Genomic DNA, 16,719 nt, shown 5'->3' on the forward strand with positions numbered 1-16,719 from the left:
ATATCCCAGAAGAAACTGAAGGAACAAAAACTTATGGCCTGGGAATAAATGCTGCAAAAAATAAGTGCAAAAAAAGTAAAAAAAAAAAGAAAAAGCAAAAAAGCTCTCTTTTATTTGATGCAGTGGGGTGAAACGTCTAAGTTCAGCTTCCCTGGCGACTCAGACAGTAAAGCGTCAGCCTACAGTGAGGGAGACCCAGGTTTGATCCCAGGGTCAGGAAGATCCTCTGGAGAAGGAAATGGCAACAGACTCCAGTACTCTTGCCTGGAAAATCCCATGGACGGAGGAGCCTGGTAGGCTACAGTCCATGGGGTCACAAAGAGTCGGACACGACTGAGTGACTAAGCTTACTTTCAGCTTACAGAAAACATTAGCACTGCACCAAAACATTATATGAAACCCATTCATTGAAACCAGCTTTGAAACAATTTTCAAACAGTTTAAAGCTGAAGCAAGTGGTGCTGGGAAAACTGCATGTAAATCAATGAAATTAGAACACTCCCTCATACCATACACAAAAATAAACTCAAAATGGCTTAAAGACTTAAATATAAGACATTAAACTAAAAAGAAGAAAAAAAAAAAGACATTAAACTCCTAGACCATAAAACTCCTAGAAGAGAACATAGGCAAAACAGTTTCTGACATAAATCGTAGTAATATTCTTTTAGATCAGTCTCCCAAGGCAAAAGAAATAAAAGCAAAAATACACAAATGAGACCTAATCAAACCTAAAAATTTTGCATAGCAAAGGAAACCATAAACAAAACAAAAAGACAACCTACAGACTAGGAGAATATATTTACAAACAGTGCAACTGATAAGGGCTTAATTTCCAAAGCGTATTATATGAACAGCTCAAATAGCTCAGGATAGAAACAAACAATCCAATCAAAAGATGGGCAGAAGACCTAAATAGACATTTCAAAGAAGACATACAGATGGCCAACAGGCACATGAAAAGACACTCAATATCACTAATTATTCAGTTCAGTTCAGTTCAGTCACTCAGTCATGTCTGACTCTTTGCGACCAATCGCAGCACGCCAGTTACCAAAGGGAAAAGTGGGGGGTGAGGGATAAATTAGGAGTTTGGAATTAACAGTTACACACCACCATATATAAAACAGTTAAACAACAAGGACTGGCTGTACAGCACAAGGAACTATTAATATATTCAATATCTTGTAATAACCTACAATGGAAAAGAATCTGAAAAGAATCTAGCAAAAAATGTGAATACAAACACTGAAGCACTTTGCTGTATACCTGAAACTAACATAACACTGGAAATCAATAATACTTCAATTTAGAAAAAGCTAGGAAATCTTTCTTTTAAGATAGTAATTACCCAGAATCACAGTATATAAAGCAGATAAATAGAAGGGCTGCTCTGGTTAAAGTGGGATGGGGCCTGGATGCCTCTTTGCCTTCCCCATAAAGCATTTCCTGGAACTTCCAGGGTGCCTTGCCTCCAACTCAAAACCACTAGTCATAAAAAAGCTTCTTCTTTGTTCCTCTCTGTGATTCTATTCTTATTTATGTATATATTTATACTTTATTTTTAATATATATTTATACTTTATTATATATATATTTATACTTTATTTTTTATATATATATATGTATTTTTTGGCTAAATTTTTCTTAAATGTATTGCAGATATCATGACACTCACCCCTAAATCTCCCTTAAATTATCTGTCTCTTAAGAATAAGGAAATTTTCTACATATTGTTATTTCACATCTAAGGTTACATTAATTTAGTAATTAGTATATATATTTAAATCTCTTGAAAATTTTCTTTGACAGCTTTTGCTTTTCTTTCAGAAACCAAAGTCCTTTATTGCATTTGGTTACGTCACCTTAGGGTCTTTTTATCTAGAACAGTGCCTTCCGCACAATTATTTTCTTTCAAGATAATTTTTTTGAAGAGTTCAGTCCAATTATCTTGTAAAATGTTCTTCATTCTGGATGGTTTGTTTATTTTAGGCATTATGTTCTGATTTACCCTGCAGACATCTGTTTATATAATATTTCAACAAGAACATCCTTAGATTTTTGAGGGCAACCCTGCTCCACAGTACTCAGAGGTGTAGCACACACCCCTACTTAATCCAGAGGCTGTACCAGATTCTGTTACCTGTCATATGGTACTGGGTGACACAGAAGATGGTCGATCACTGTATCTGTGTACTTGGGCCTGGACAGAAACAAACTCACAATATTTGTGATTTGTTGGCGCACCTTAGGCTGGCTGATTGTGGAGAGCAGGGCACAGAGAGCTCCCATAATTTCTGGCACCTGAAGAATGAAAAGAAATCGCTTAAACCTACTGCTGTGGGACATTGATAGTTACTGAGGATACTGTGGTTATTTTGAAGAGGTCCTGGGGGTGACTTTTCATACAGAATGTTTATTATTTTTCAAAAAGTTTACTATTATCAAAACTACTTAAAGTATACCTGTATGAATGTATATGCACATAAAGGGATTTGGAAAAACATATATCCAAACATATTAATGTGTCTTTGAGTGATGGGATATTTACATTTTTGCTTATATATTTTTTCTAATTTTTTTCTTAAAGATTATGTATTGGTTTTATAATAAGACAAACTAATAAAAGTTGGAAGGAGGCTGGTTTTTCCCCACTCTGGCTCTGAGAATGGCAGGGAGTCATAGCTGCCTTCCTCCTGCAGAAGTTTATCATGTTCAGGTAAAGCAGACAAGAGCCACTGGGCTTGATCCATTTCTCTGCTTGGACAGCTCTTCCTGCTCCTAGACTTGTGGCTCAAGATCTCTGTCAGAATGTCAGCTTTTCAAAAAGCAGTCCTTAGTAGCCTTATATGAAATAGCCGTTCTTACCACCAGCTGCCAGAAACGGTTTGAGGTTGGGCATGTGATTGCATTCTGGCCAATGAACATGGAGGAAAACCAGCCGGGGGCTTCTGGGAAAGATTTTTCTCTCTGATTAAAGGAAGGCAACCTCTCTCTTTGCTGGGTAGCCTTACCTACTCAGAGAGTTGGAAACTGTGGTGGCTGTCTTCCTTATGAGTATATGAACAGGTTAACTGGGAATGATGGGAAAACCCCTGGCTCTCTCATAAAGTTGTTGAGTTGCTGGACCGATCCTAAAAAATATACCCTATTTCCAGACTTCTTAATATATGAGGTGATAAACCCTTTGTATAAGCTTCTCACAATTTTTTTTTTTTTTTTTTACAGCTGAAAGCACCCAAAAGATACAAATGCCCATTTCACCTTCTTTCAATATAGTACTGATCTTTTTGTATCTTTGCTATTTTAATAGATTAAAAAATGGGTTTTCATCATTTTAAAATTATTTTTATTTTTATCAAAGTGCAACATGCACACAATTTTAAAAGTCCAGTGGTATTCAAGGCTCTCTCTGGCCTATTCCCCAGGTCCACACTCCAGAGACAAATATTTTCATCCATTTTATCTCTTCCAGTATGTCCTCCCATATTTATAGATGATATAACCATATTGTTATTTCTTCGTGTATCAATTTCATTAAAATAAATTCTCTTCATTTTAAATTTACTAAGTTAGCCTCCCTCTAGGATCACTGATGGCTTGATTTTTAAAATTTGGTACCTTTAACTAACCCGAATGAGGATCTAAACTGGAGTTACCATTCTCATCTATGTTAATTATATTTTCCAAAAAAAACTACAATCTTTTAGAAAATAGGGGCCATACCTCACATTAAAAAAACAAACAAACCTGCCATCCCTAGTGGCATACACAGTGGTTGTATATGCTTGTTGAATGCCTGATTTTTCAGCATTAACTAAATAGACTAAGGCTTTGACCATGGTCCCTTCAGTGGTTGTTCTCAGTTGTATTCTGCTGAATAAACAGCAGGAGAGACCTTAGCATCTATAGGTGGGGACAGGTCTCTGCCTGCATTTTAAACTCGGCAAACGTCCACTGAGCAGTTTACCTTCTCAAACCGGGACTGTGCAGTCTTCACCAATGCTATCAGCAATTCCCCCGCTGACCGCTGCGTGTGTGGATGTTTCAGGTTTTTCAGGCCATCCAGTGTAGCCATTACAAACTGGTAGAGCTCGTTGGAATTGAGAAAATCTTCGAAGACCTGAGATGATTTAGGGAAAAGACCTGAGATGATTTAGGGAAAATGAACTGTCAAGATGAATGGTTTAACAGGAAGAGTCCTGAACAAGGAACAATTCTAAGTCAACAATCAGAGAAGCATACAAAGATGTTCAGGGCTCTTTAGTTCTATACTGTTTACACAAGTGAAAAACTGGAAGCAACCCAGTGTCCAAAGGGAATGTGCCTGGTTTGTCACAACTCCGACTTTTAGAAAGAAGCTTGTACTGACTTCCCTGACAGTCGGGTGGTTAGGACTCTGTGCTTCCACTGCAGGGAGCACGTGTTTGAGTCCTGGTTGAGGAACCAAGATCCTGCAAGCCGTGGATCATGGCCAAAGATAAAAAAAACCTTGATTACTGAGATCCTCAGAAAGAGTGACACATGATACTTTTATAGGAATAGGAATTAAGGAAAGGCCCTAATGCTCTATGGCTGACAGGGACCCAAGCCTAGCTAAAATAATTTGGAGATGATTTATTAAAGTAATGTGTCATTCTGCTTCTCATTGTACTTTCAGTTCAGTTCAGTCGCTCAGTTGTGTCCAAATCTTTGCGATTCCACAGACTGTAGCACACCAGGCTTCCCTGCTCATCACCAACTCCTGGAGCTTACTCACTCAAACTCAGGTTCATCGAGTCAGTGATGCCATCCAACCATCTCATCCTCTGTCATCCCCTTCTCCTCCTGCCTTCAATCTTTCCCAGCATCAGGGTCTTTTCCAGTGAGTCAGTTCTCTGCATCAGGTGGCCAAAGTATTGGAGTTTCAGCTTCAGCATCAGTCCTTCCAATGAATATTCAGGACTAATTTCCTTTAGGATGGACTGGTTGGATCTCCTTGCAGTCCAAGGGATTCTCAAGAGTCTTCTCCAACACCACAGTTCAAAAGTATCACTTCTTCAGCACTCAGCTTTCTTTATAGTCCAACTCTCACATCCATACGTAACTACTGGAAAAACCAAAGCTTTGACTAGACGAAACTTTGTTGGCAAAGAAATGTGTCTGCTTTTAAATACACTGTCTAGATTGGTCATAACTTTTCTTCCAAGGAGCAAGCGTCTTTTAATTTCATGGCTGCAGTCACCATCTGCAGTGATTTTGGAGCCCCCCAAAATAAAATCTGTCACTGTTTCCATTGTTTCCCCATCTATTTGTCATGAAGTGATTGGGCCGGATGCTGTGATCTTAGTTTTCTGAATGTTGAGTTTTAAGCCAACTTTTTCACTCTCCTCTTTCACCTTCATCAAGAGGCTCTTTAGTTCTTCTTCACTTTCTGCCCTAAGGGTGGTGTCATCTGCACATCTGAGGTTATTGATATTTCTGCCAGCAATCTTAATTCTAGCTTGTGTCTCATCCAGCCAGACATTTCACATGATGTATTCTGCATATAAGTTAAATAAGCAGGGTGACAATATACAGCCTTGATATACTCCTTTCCTGATTTGTAACCAGTCTGTTGTTCATGTCCAGTTCTAACTGTTGCTTCTTGACCTGCATACAGATTTCTCAGGAGGCAGGTCAGGTGGTCTGGTATTCCCATCTCTTTAAGAATTTTCCACAGTTTGTACATGACAGTGAATCAAGTCCTCCACATAATTGTAATAGGTATAATCTACTAGGCATTTCCCAAGTGACTGGCACTAAGCAAAGCATTTTCTATACTGTATCTCATTTGACTCTCCTAACAATTGAGTTATCCTAATTTTTACAGATCCTCATAAACAGATGAGGAAACTGATGTAAAGATTATTCACCTGATACCTTAGACTGTATATGAGTAAGATCTGTAGACTTTTTTTCTGTATCACCTATTGTTGCTCAGTCTCTCAGTTGTGTCCAACTCTTCTGTGACTCCATGGTCTGTAGCCCGCCAGGCTCTTCTGTCCACGGGATTTCCCAGGCAAGATACTGGAGTGGGTTGCCATTTCCTCTGCAGGGGATCTTCCCAACCCAGGTCTCCTGCATTGGCAGGCAGGCTCTTTACCACTGAGCCACCAGGGAAGACCCTGATACCAAGAAGATGTTTGGTATTTGTGGAGTATTGGATAATTACATTAACAAAGAAGTGTATGGTTTTTTAGTAGTTGTATTTGCATCAATTACACCCATTTTTTTTAAAATTAGAGCTTTCTTGTAAGTCTTTATTGAACTTGCTACAATATTGCTTGTATCTTCTGGCCACAAAGCATGTGGGATTTTACCTCCCCAGCCAGGGATCAAATCTGCACTCCTTGCATTGGAAGGTGGTCTTAACCCTTGGACCACCAGGGAAGTCCCTCAAATTCACCCTCTTGAGGTCCCTTTTTGTGACAAGGATTTACATTTGCATGGGGTTGGGTGGGGTTAGGAGAGCAATCGGGCACAGAGCTGGTCTGAAAAAATGTCCACACAGTGATACTGGCCTCACTGACGGCCTGACCGAAATCCCTTAAACTCACAGGGCAAAGTGAGTGACAGTCATGGCCATTACCTCATCTCCAAACTATGAAATGTTCAGAAAGCAAATTCTCTGGGCAATCTTGTATGTTTAGTTTTACAAGAAATGAACGGACCTTTTCCCAAGTGGTTTTATCATTTCACATTCTCATGAATAAACATATGAGACTTCTGTTGTTTCCCATCCTCTCCAACATTTCAAGCTGTCTGTCTTTAAAATTTTAGCTGTTCTGATTACCTGGGCAATTCTGAAGGGACAACTATAGAACTGCTTAATATTGTAGAGTTCTAGGAGTTCTCGACATTTTTTCATTGCTCTTTTCAGGCTTTGGCGATTTTTCTTGTCGTAAGTGATACCTGAGAAAATAATATAACATATTAATACTTTCTGACTTATTTCCTTTTTCTTGATTTTGCAAGTCTGGTTGATCTTCAGGTTGAAGTGGATCCCCAGTCTTATTCTCGTCTTTTTAACTTGAGTAAAAATGCTCATTTTTACTTTTTACTCCCCGCCCCCCAAAATGGGGGAAGGAGTGTGTGTTAATCTGATTTGCTTCTCTTCTGTGGAAGAGCAATATATAAAAAGAGCTGAAAGAAAAGAGAAGAGCTCTTTGTAAGAGCTTTTGAGTGATTTGGAAATACAAATGAGGCAAGTTAAACCATTTATTTCCCCATTGGTTAGGCCTTTCGAGGGGTCTTCTGATGAAGCTTGTAAAGTCAAAGTGAAGTCGCTCAGTCGTGTCCGACTCTTTGTGACCCCATGGACTGTAGCCTACCAAATTCCTCCATCCATGGGATTTTCCAGGCAAGAATACTGGAGTGAGTTGCCATTTCCTTCTCCAGGAGATCTTCCCGACCCAGGGATTGAAGCCGGGTCTCCCACATCGTAGGCAGATGCTTTACCGTCTGAGCCACCAGGTAAGTCCTTAGGTCCCCACAAAAATTTATAGTTTTGTACTGAGTTTGATAATTCTGCAATCAGAACTATGTGTCCAGTTTTGCCGATACTGAGTCTGCCAAAATGCCCTAACAGTGTTTTGTTTTCCTCCTGTTTTATCTCATCTTCACTGGAAATTTATCTCTAGGAAGTATCTGAGCTCATGGTTGATCTACAGGAAGTATCTGAGCCCATAGTTGATCTACAGGAAGTATCTGAGCCCATGGTTGATCTATAGGAAGTATTTGAGCCCACGGTTGAGGATACTGTTTCTCCAACTATAAGCTCTTTGCGGGATGGGACCTTGCCTGTCTTACTCACCAACGCATCCCTCGAACAAGAAGTGCTTCATAAATATTTGCTGAATGAAACACCAGCTGTGTTCCCGTGGCTATATGTCTCAGCAGACAAAGCTCATGCTCAGAGCTGCCCAGAAATGAGACTGCTGCTTTGGGAAGTAGAGTACTATACTGTCCTCGGTATAAGCAAGCCCAGGCAGGGCAGCTGCTTGGTAGGGATAGAATAGTCTCAGACTCAACACTGGGGGAAGTCTGGGTTAGATATCTTCTGAAGTTTCTTCCAACTGTGGGGATCGGTGATTCACTCCTTGACCACCATGGCCCTCTGTTACCTGCTGAGTAAGCTCATACCTGCTGCGTGTCCTTGCTCATGCTGTTCCTTCTGCCTTATACACTCTTCTTATCACTTCACCTGAGTAAATGTTATTTTTTAGGTTATCTTCAGAGAGGCCGTTTCTGAACCCCACGAGTGGATTTAATCCTTACTCATGGTCTCTGTAATTTCCCTTCATAGCAGTCAAATGTTTATAACAGTTATTTGCTGACTCTCTGATTCTCTGATGCCCCCACTAGATCGTGTGTTACATCTAAGGACTGTGTGTGTGTGTGCTTAGTTGTATCCGACTCCTTGCAACCCCACAGACTATAGCCCACCAGGCTCCTCTGTCCATGGCATTTTCTAGGCAAAAATACTGGAGTGGGTTGCCATTTCCTTCACCAAGGGATCTTCCCGACCCAGAGATTGAACCAATGTCTCTTGCATCTCCTACATTGGCAGGCAGATTCTTTACCACTGTGCCACCTGTGAAGCCCACATAAGGACTGGACCACTTATTTTCCGGTTACTGTTAGATCTGAGTAAGGACTCAGTAAACGTTCCTGGGATAAACACATAAAGGCAGGCCCAAAGGATGGCAAGAACTTCTTCTACTTCCAACTAAACTAATTACCCCAGCTTGTCCACAGGGCCACACGTTTTCTACTCCAACTCCATGGTCATGCACATGGCTGACGCTGATGGGTCTCATCCAGTGTTACCCTTCTCATTATTAAGTCAGTGTGGCTCTATCTTTGCCTAGGGACGGGGTACCCTTCTCTCTATGAACCAGGGTAAAAGTCTTTCTAGAATGTGGGCAGTGAGCGCATAAGGAGGCCTGGTGCTTTTTGTGCTCTGCTGGAGAATTGACTCAGGGCCTCACTGCCTCCAGCAGCGCCTTACACTTCAGCCTCAGGGTGATGTGCAGCAGGTAGTGCATGCCCTCCGCAGCCTCCTCGGCCACCTCTTTCAGTGGGTCCCCACACAGCAGCGCCATCAGAGCCACCAGGTGTCCAAGTCTTTGGAATCGCACTGGAAGCTAATTAGGAAGCAAAAGACAAATACCATTAGACTGCACGTGCATTTGGAGCCTCAGATTTCAACTGTAGAACTAATTCTCCTGGAACCTCCTGCTCAAGAGAAGGGCCACTGTTATATCCAGCTCTTGGATCTTCTGAGTTAACATTTAACATGTGTAGATACAATATATCCAGCAGATGCTATTACATAGGACAAATTCTAATTTAAATTAGCAACCTGAAAAATGCTTTGTGTATAAAGATGTTCATTCTAGCACTGTTTTTATTAATTTTTTTCTTCTTAAATATTTATTTTTGGCTGCACTGGGTCTTAGTTGCATGTGGGATCTTTTGTTGTGGCATACAGGCCTCTCTCTAGTTGTGGCTCTCCGGGTCACTAGTTGCGGCTTACGGGCTTTGTTGCCCTGGGGCATGTGGTACCACAGTTCCCCGACTGGGAATGGAATCAGTGTCCCCTGCACTGGAAGGTGAGCTCAATCACTGGACCACCAGAGAAGTCCCTCTAGCATGGTTTTTAAAGACCACATATTCAAAATAATTGCCAATAGCAACAAGAACTATACTGTTCATGGGGTTCTCAAGATAAGAATGCTGAAGTGGTTTGCCATTCCCTTCTCCAGTGGACCACGTTTTGTCACAGGGAACGCACTGGTCATAGCAAACACCCTCTTCCAACAACACAAGGGACGACTCCACACATGGACATCACCAGATGGTGAACACTGAAATCAGACTGATTATATTCTTTGCAGCCAAAGATGGAGAAGCTCTATATGGTCAGTAAAAACAAGACCGGGAGCTAACTGTGGCCCAGATCAGAAACTCCTTATTGCTAAATTCAGACTTAAATTGAAGAAAGTAGGGAAAATGACTAGGCCATTCAGGTATGACCTAAATCAAATGCCTTACAATTATACAGTGGAAGTGACAAATAGATTAAAGGGATTAGATCTGATAGAGTGCATGAAGAAATATGGATGGAGATTTATAACAACATACAGGAGGCAGTGATCAAAACCACCCCCAAGAAAAAGAAAAGCAAAAAGGCAAAATGGTTGTCTGAGGAGGCCTTACAAATAGCCGTGAAAAGGCAAAGGAAAAAACGAAAGATATACTCATCTGAATGCTGAGTTCCAAAGAATAGCAAGGAGAGATAAGAAAGCCTTCCTCAGTGATCAATACAAAGAAATAGAGGAAAACAATAGAATGGGAAAGACTAGAGATCTCTTCAAGAAAATTAGAGATACCAAGGGAACATTTCATGCAAAGATGGGCACAATAAAGGACAGAAATGGTATGGACCTAACAGAAGCAGAAGATATTAAGAAGAGGTGGCAAGAGTATACAGAAGAACTATACAAAAAAGATCTTCACGAACCAGATAATCAGGATGGTGTGATCACTCACCAAGAGCCAGACATCCTGGAATTCGAAGTCAAGTTGGCCTTAGGAAGCATCACTACGAACAAAGCTAGTAGAGGTGAAGGAATTCCAGTTGAGCTATTTCAAAACCTAAAAGATGATGCTGTGAAAGTGCTACACTCAATATGCCAGCAAATTTGGAAACTCGGCAGTGGCCACTGGACTGGAAAAGGTCAGTTTTCATTCCAATCCCAAAGAAAGGCAATGCCAAAAATGCTCAAACTACCATACGGTTGCATTCATCTCACATGCTAGCAAAGAGTAATGTTCAACATTATCCAAGCCAGGCTTCAACAGTATGTGAACTGAGAAATTCCAGATGTTCCAGCTGGATTTAGAAAAGGCAGAGGAACCAGAGATCAAATTGCCAACATCTGCTGGATCATCGAAAAAGCAAGAGAGTTCCAGAAAAACATCTACTTCTGCTTTATTGACTATGCCAAAGCCTTTGACTGTGTGGACCACAACAAACTGGAAAATTCTTCAAGAGATGGGAATACCAGACCACCTGACCTGCCTCTTGAGAAATCTGTATGCAGGTCAGGAAGCAACAGTTAGAACTGGACATGGAACAACAGACTGGTTCTAAATAGGGAAAGGAGTACGTCAAGGCTGTAAATTATCACTCTGCTTATTTAACTTATATGCAGAATACATCATGTGAAATGCCTGGCTGGATGAAGCACAAGCTGGAATCAAGATTGCCAGGAGAAATATCAATAACCTCAGATGTGCTGATGACACCACCCTTATGGCAGAAAGCAAAGAGGAACTAAAGAGCCTCTTGATGAAAGTGAAAGAATAGAGTGAAAAGCTGGCTTGAAACTTAACATTCAAAAAATGAAAATCATGGTATCTGGTACCATCACTTCATGGCAAATAGATGGGGAAACAATGGAAACAGTGATAGGCTTTACTTTTCTTGACTCCAAAGTCACTGCAGATGGTGACTGTAGCTGTGAAATTAAAAAATGCTTGCTCCTTGAAAGAAAAGTTATGACCAACCTAGACAGCATATTAAAAAGCAGAGACATTACTTTGCCAACAAAGGTCTGTCTAGTCAAAGCTATGGTTTTTCCAGTAGTCATGTATGGATGTAAGAGTTAGACCATAAAGAAGGCTGAGCACTGAAAGATTGATGCTTTTGCACTGTGGTGTTGAAGAAGACTCTTGAGAGTCCCCTGGACAGCAAGGAGATCAGACCAGTCAATACTAAAGGAAATCAGTCCTAAATATTCATTGGAAGGACTGATGGTGAAGCTGAAACTCCAATACTTTGGCTACCTGATGTGAAGAGCTGACTTATTACAAAATACTCTTATGCTAGGAAAGACTTAAGGCAGAAGAAGAAGGGGATGACAGAGGACAAGATGGTTGGATGGCATCACCTACTCATTGGACGTGCGTTTGATCAAGCTCTGGGAGAGGGGAAAGGACAGGGAAGCCTGGCGTGCTATAGTTCACGGGGTCGCAAAGAGACAGACACAACAGAGTAACTGAACAACAATAAGAACTATGAATAGGAAAGAAGTATCCCAAGAATTTATAATAAGTTGGGAATAAATTAGCCCTGGTGGTTCAAATGGTAAAGAATCCTCCTGCAATGAAGATTCAGTGAAGATTCAATCCCTGGGTTCAATCCCTAGGGCAGGCAGATCCTCCGGAGAAGGAAATGGCACCCCTTTCCAGCACTCTTGCTTGGAGAATTCCATGGACGGAGAAGCATGGCAGTCTGCCCTCCATGGGATCACAGTCAGACACAACTGAGTGACTGACTTTCACTTTTCCCTTTTTTCATGAATATGTGCTAGTTTGCTAAGTGATAAAGTCAGATACAAAGTTGAGATATACCAACTGACAATATTTTAATATTTTATTTACAGATATTTTACCATATTATGGAAAAAAAAAGTCAAGTAGCTGGTCAAAACCTACCAGAAAAAGAAATACAATTTAAAATCAATAGTGAATCAAGTGGGACCAATTAAAAAAAAAAAATGAAGGCAGAAAAGATAAATGAAGTTAAGGATTTTGTTAGCATGCAGAATGCATGATCATCTTTTGCTCAAACTAGGCCACAGAGCTAGGCTTCAAACTTTCACAGGGTTCACGCAGAGGAATGCACCTAATACCATTCACACTGTCCATGAAGTGAGAAGCAAATAGCCATACAGAGGCAGCACGACTGTTCCTAAGATTGAGGCAGAAAGAAATTTCCACTGTGGCTTTTCAGAAAAATATATTGAGATAGTGGAAACAACAGCTTCTACAACCTATGAACATGTAACAGAGAAACACATATGCAAACTGTGTAAGATCTTTCATTCTCTGATAATATGTTCATTCATTCAATCAACAAACACTGAGTATCCATTATGTGCCAGGTACTGGTTATGACTACAGCACTTATGGATAAGGCACTTGGACTGGCACTGAGGACACAAACAGTGAACCTTCCTCAGAAAAATCCAGAAGACTGCACCACACAGAATTCTGCATAGAACTTTCTGGATATTCACAGACCCCTCGGGGACCTAAGTTAAGCATCCTTACATTGGCAATTCTTGCCAGGAAGAAAATGCTAAGGAGGTTCTGCTGAGCCTAGAGGGAGATTATGTATAGGAAGAAGTCATTCGAAACTCTTGTCTTTAGTCTGCAGCCAAAATTAGAGTTTGAGGAAGAAGCATGCATTGTGGTCAACAATAAGGTAGCCAGTGAGCACAGAAAAATAAGGTAATCAGTGATGGCTAGAAGTCATGTGCTCTCATCGACTAAACAGAGGACAAGGGAAGTAGCATTGTTTGAGGGGCTGAGCTTCAGTAAGGAGGTGGCAAGTTTGGATGTGTTTTCAAAGGGAGAAATAAGAAAGGTAGTGGCATGCTGTCCTTTTGACTGTTAGCATATTCACATCAGTGGTAAATTCTCTGAGGAATTCTCATAAAGACCTACTATTCCTACTCTCCCCCAACTTCTCTTCCAATTCCTGGGCCTTACTATGCAGTTTGGAGAAATGGTGGATGGAGAACATAAGAGACTCCAGTGTGGAGAAGATCTACTGAGGAAAGAAGAAAGAGATTTTGTAGATGACAAAAAGGAACAGATCAGGAAAGAGGATCTGAGTTTGGGGAATTCTTTTTAGGAATTACAGGAGAGAATTCAGAACAGCTGGAAAGTGAGAGTGCAAAAGGGAGATGAGAGGATTTAAAAAGAGGTATTGTAGAACCATTTTCTCTGAGATGCCGGGAGATATTTAAATTGACTTACACACTTATATTTGCCTGCTACACTTTACTGCATCAAACTCTTGTGCATCCCCTTGGGGATGCAAGATTACTAAACACAGTACCTGCCCTCAAGCTGCTCACTTAGGGGAGAGGAGCAGATAAGTGAATAATGCCAAATGTTATTACATGAGCACCAAGAAGTCAGCAGTCTGGGGAGCGATAAACAGGAGGGGAACTGGGCAGTTAAAAGGATAGCTCGGGATCCTTCATCTTCAACTGGAGGTCAACTTACTTGCAGGCTGAGATGTTTGAATAAACACTTCAGAACTTGAGTCATGCTGGTTGTGGCCCGTTCCCGTTCATGGTCTTTGTCTGACTGTAACCAGGGGTCCATGTGCTGTGAAAAATAAATGGTTAAGCAGCTTGATCTAGGAAAATAATCCAAAAGTCACGAGCTCATATTTTACCAACATTGTTTAATTTCTCTAATAGGTACTCAAAGACTTTCTGATAGAACTGGTTTTCTATTATAATCCTAGAAAATCTTTGCACTTAAGATACTTATATATAACAGGAGGCATTCAGTTTGCTTTTACAGAGTACAAATGGAAAACTTGAAACTAACTTTTTACATGAAAAAAAATGGTTTATCAGGAAGATCTATGATAACGCCATGTTCTTTTGGAAGAAGTGCGGAGGGAAAAGTCCCACATGTAACTCTGTGCATGCACGCTCAGTCGCTAAGTCACGTCCAACTCTGTGCGAATCCATGGACTGTGGCCCGCCAGACTCCTCTGGTCATGGAATTTTCCAGACAAGAATACTGGAGTGGATTGCCATTTCCTGCTCTATGAAATCGTCACAGTCCACAGACTGAACTTGCATCTCCTGTCTCTCTTGCACTGGCCTACCACTGTGCCTTCTGGGAAGTCTGCCACATGTCACTACCACATCTGAAAACATTTTCTTAAATGACAAACCAGTTCTGGTTGCAAATGAAAGTAGTGGGATGACAAACAACCACAAAGATCTAGGAGTCAGATGGTCCAGCTTCTATTGGTGCTTATATTCTACACTTTATTTTCTCTTCATCCAACTTTCTTCAATTATTTTTATTCCCTACTTCTGTATGTTTTTAGCCTTATGAAATCTATTTAGGAAAGAGAGAAAATCGATGATGTGCTATTAAGGAGCTTTGAGGATGGGAAATTGCATCTGCCTGAATCACCAACCTAGAGCCAGATATCCTGGAATATGAAGGCAAGTGGGCCTTAGGAAGCATCACTACGAAACTACGAACAAAGCTAGTAGAGGTGAAGGAATTCCAGTTGAGCTATTTCAAAACCTAAAAGATGATGCTGTGAAAGTGCTACACTCAATATGCCAGCAAATTTGGAAACTCGGCAGTGGCCACTGGACTGGAAAAGGTCAGTTTTCATTCCAATCCCAAAGAAAGGCAATGCCAAAAATGCTCAAACTACCATACGGTTGCATTCATCTCACATGCTAGCAAAGAGTAATGTTCAACATTATCCAAGCCAGGCTTCAACAGTATGTGAACTGAGAAATTCCAGATGTTCCAGCTGGATTTAGAAAAGGCAGAGGAACCAGAGATCAAATTGCCAACATCTGCTGGATCATCGAAAAAGCAAGAGAGTTCCAGAAAAACATCTACTTCTGCTTTATTGACTATGCCAAAGCCTTTGACTGTGTGGACCACAACAAACTGGAAAATTCTTCAAGAGATGGGAATACCAGACCACCTGACCTGCCTCTTGAGAAATCTGTATGCAGGTCAGGAAGCAACAGTTAGAACTGGACATGGAACAACAGACTGGTTCTAAATAGGGAAAGGAGTACATCAAGGCTATATATTGTCACTCTGCTTATTTAACTTATTTGTAGAGTACATCATGAGAAACTCTGGGTTGGATGAAGCACAAGCTGGAATCAAGATTGCCAGGAGAAATATCAATAACCTCATATATGCAGATGACACCACCTTTTGGCAGAAAGTGAAGAAGAACTAAAGAGCCTCTTGATGAGAGTGAAAGGAGAGAGTGAAAAACCTGGCTTAAAACTCAACATTCAGAAAACTAAGATCATGGTATCTGGTCCCATCACTTCATAGCAAATAGATAGGGAAACAGTGACAGACCTTATTTTTTGAGCTCCAAAATAACTGCAGATGGTGACTACAGCCATGAAATTAAAAGATGCTTGCTCCTTGGAAAGTTATGACCAACCTAGACAGCATATTAAAAAGCAGAGACATTACTTTGGCAACAAAGATCTGTCTTGTCAAAGCTGTGGTTTTTCCAGTGGTCACGTATGGATGTGAGAGTTGGACTATAAAGAAGGCTGAGCGCTGAAGAACTGATGCTTTTGAACTGTGGTGTTGGAGAAGATTCTGGAGAGTCCCTTGAACTGCAAGGAGATCCAACCAATCCATCCTAAAGGAGATCAGTCCTGAGCATTTATTGGAAGTACTGATGCTAAAGGTGAAACTCCAATACTTTGGCCACCTGACTCGAAGAACTGACTCATTTGAAAAGACCCTGATGCTGGAAAGATTGAAGGCAGGAGGAGAAGGGGATGACAGCGGATGAGATGGTTGGATGGCATCACGGATTCAATGGACTTGAGTTTGAGTAAGCTCCAAGAATTGGCGATAGACAGGGAGGCCTGGCGTGCTGCAGTCCATGGGGTCGCAAAGAGTCGGACACGATTGAGCAACTGAACTGAACTGAACTGAGAATGAGAAATTGTATCTGCCTGAAACAGTCAGGGAAGGATTCATGGAGGAGGAGCTTCACAAAAAGTGTGGCATTTCAGGTAGAAGAAATGGCTTGAATTAAGCTAGGATGGCAGGAAGGATTAAGGCAAACCAGGTAAATGAGAGAAA

The 16,719-nt window shown here is 40.9% G+C and overlaps 1 protein-coding gene across 1 annotated transcript in view; it reads right to left on the reverse strand.

The window, feature by feature from the left end:
- Nucleotides 1-16,719, reverse strand: part of MROH8 (maestro heat like repeat family member 8) — a 57,669-nt gene that overhangs the window by 19,540 nt on the left and 21,410 nt on the right. The window contains exons 8-12 of the mRNA XM_061127239.1: nt 14,107-14,211; nt 9,032-9,167; nt 6,815-6,933; nt 3,971-4,123; nt 2,144-2,304 (exon numbers count right to left, since the gene is read on the reverse strand). Coding sequence (XP_060983222.1) covers nt 2,144-2,304; nt 3,971-4,123; nt 6,815-6,933; nt 9,032-9,167; nt 14,107-14,211 — 674 coding nt within the window. The remainder of the gene's footprint in view (nt 1-2,143; nt 2,305-3,970; nt 4,124-6,814; nt 6,934-9,031; nt 9,168-14,106; nt 14,212-16,719) is intronic.

Source organism: Dama dama, chromosome 23 (assembly GCF_033118175.1).
Source record: "Dama dama isolate Ldn47 chromosome 23, ASM3311817v1, whole genome shotgun sequence".
NCBI lineage: Eukaryota > Metazoa > Chordata > Mammalia > Artiodactyla > Cervidae > Dama > Dama dama.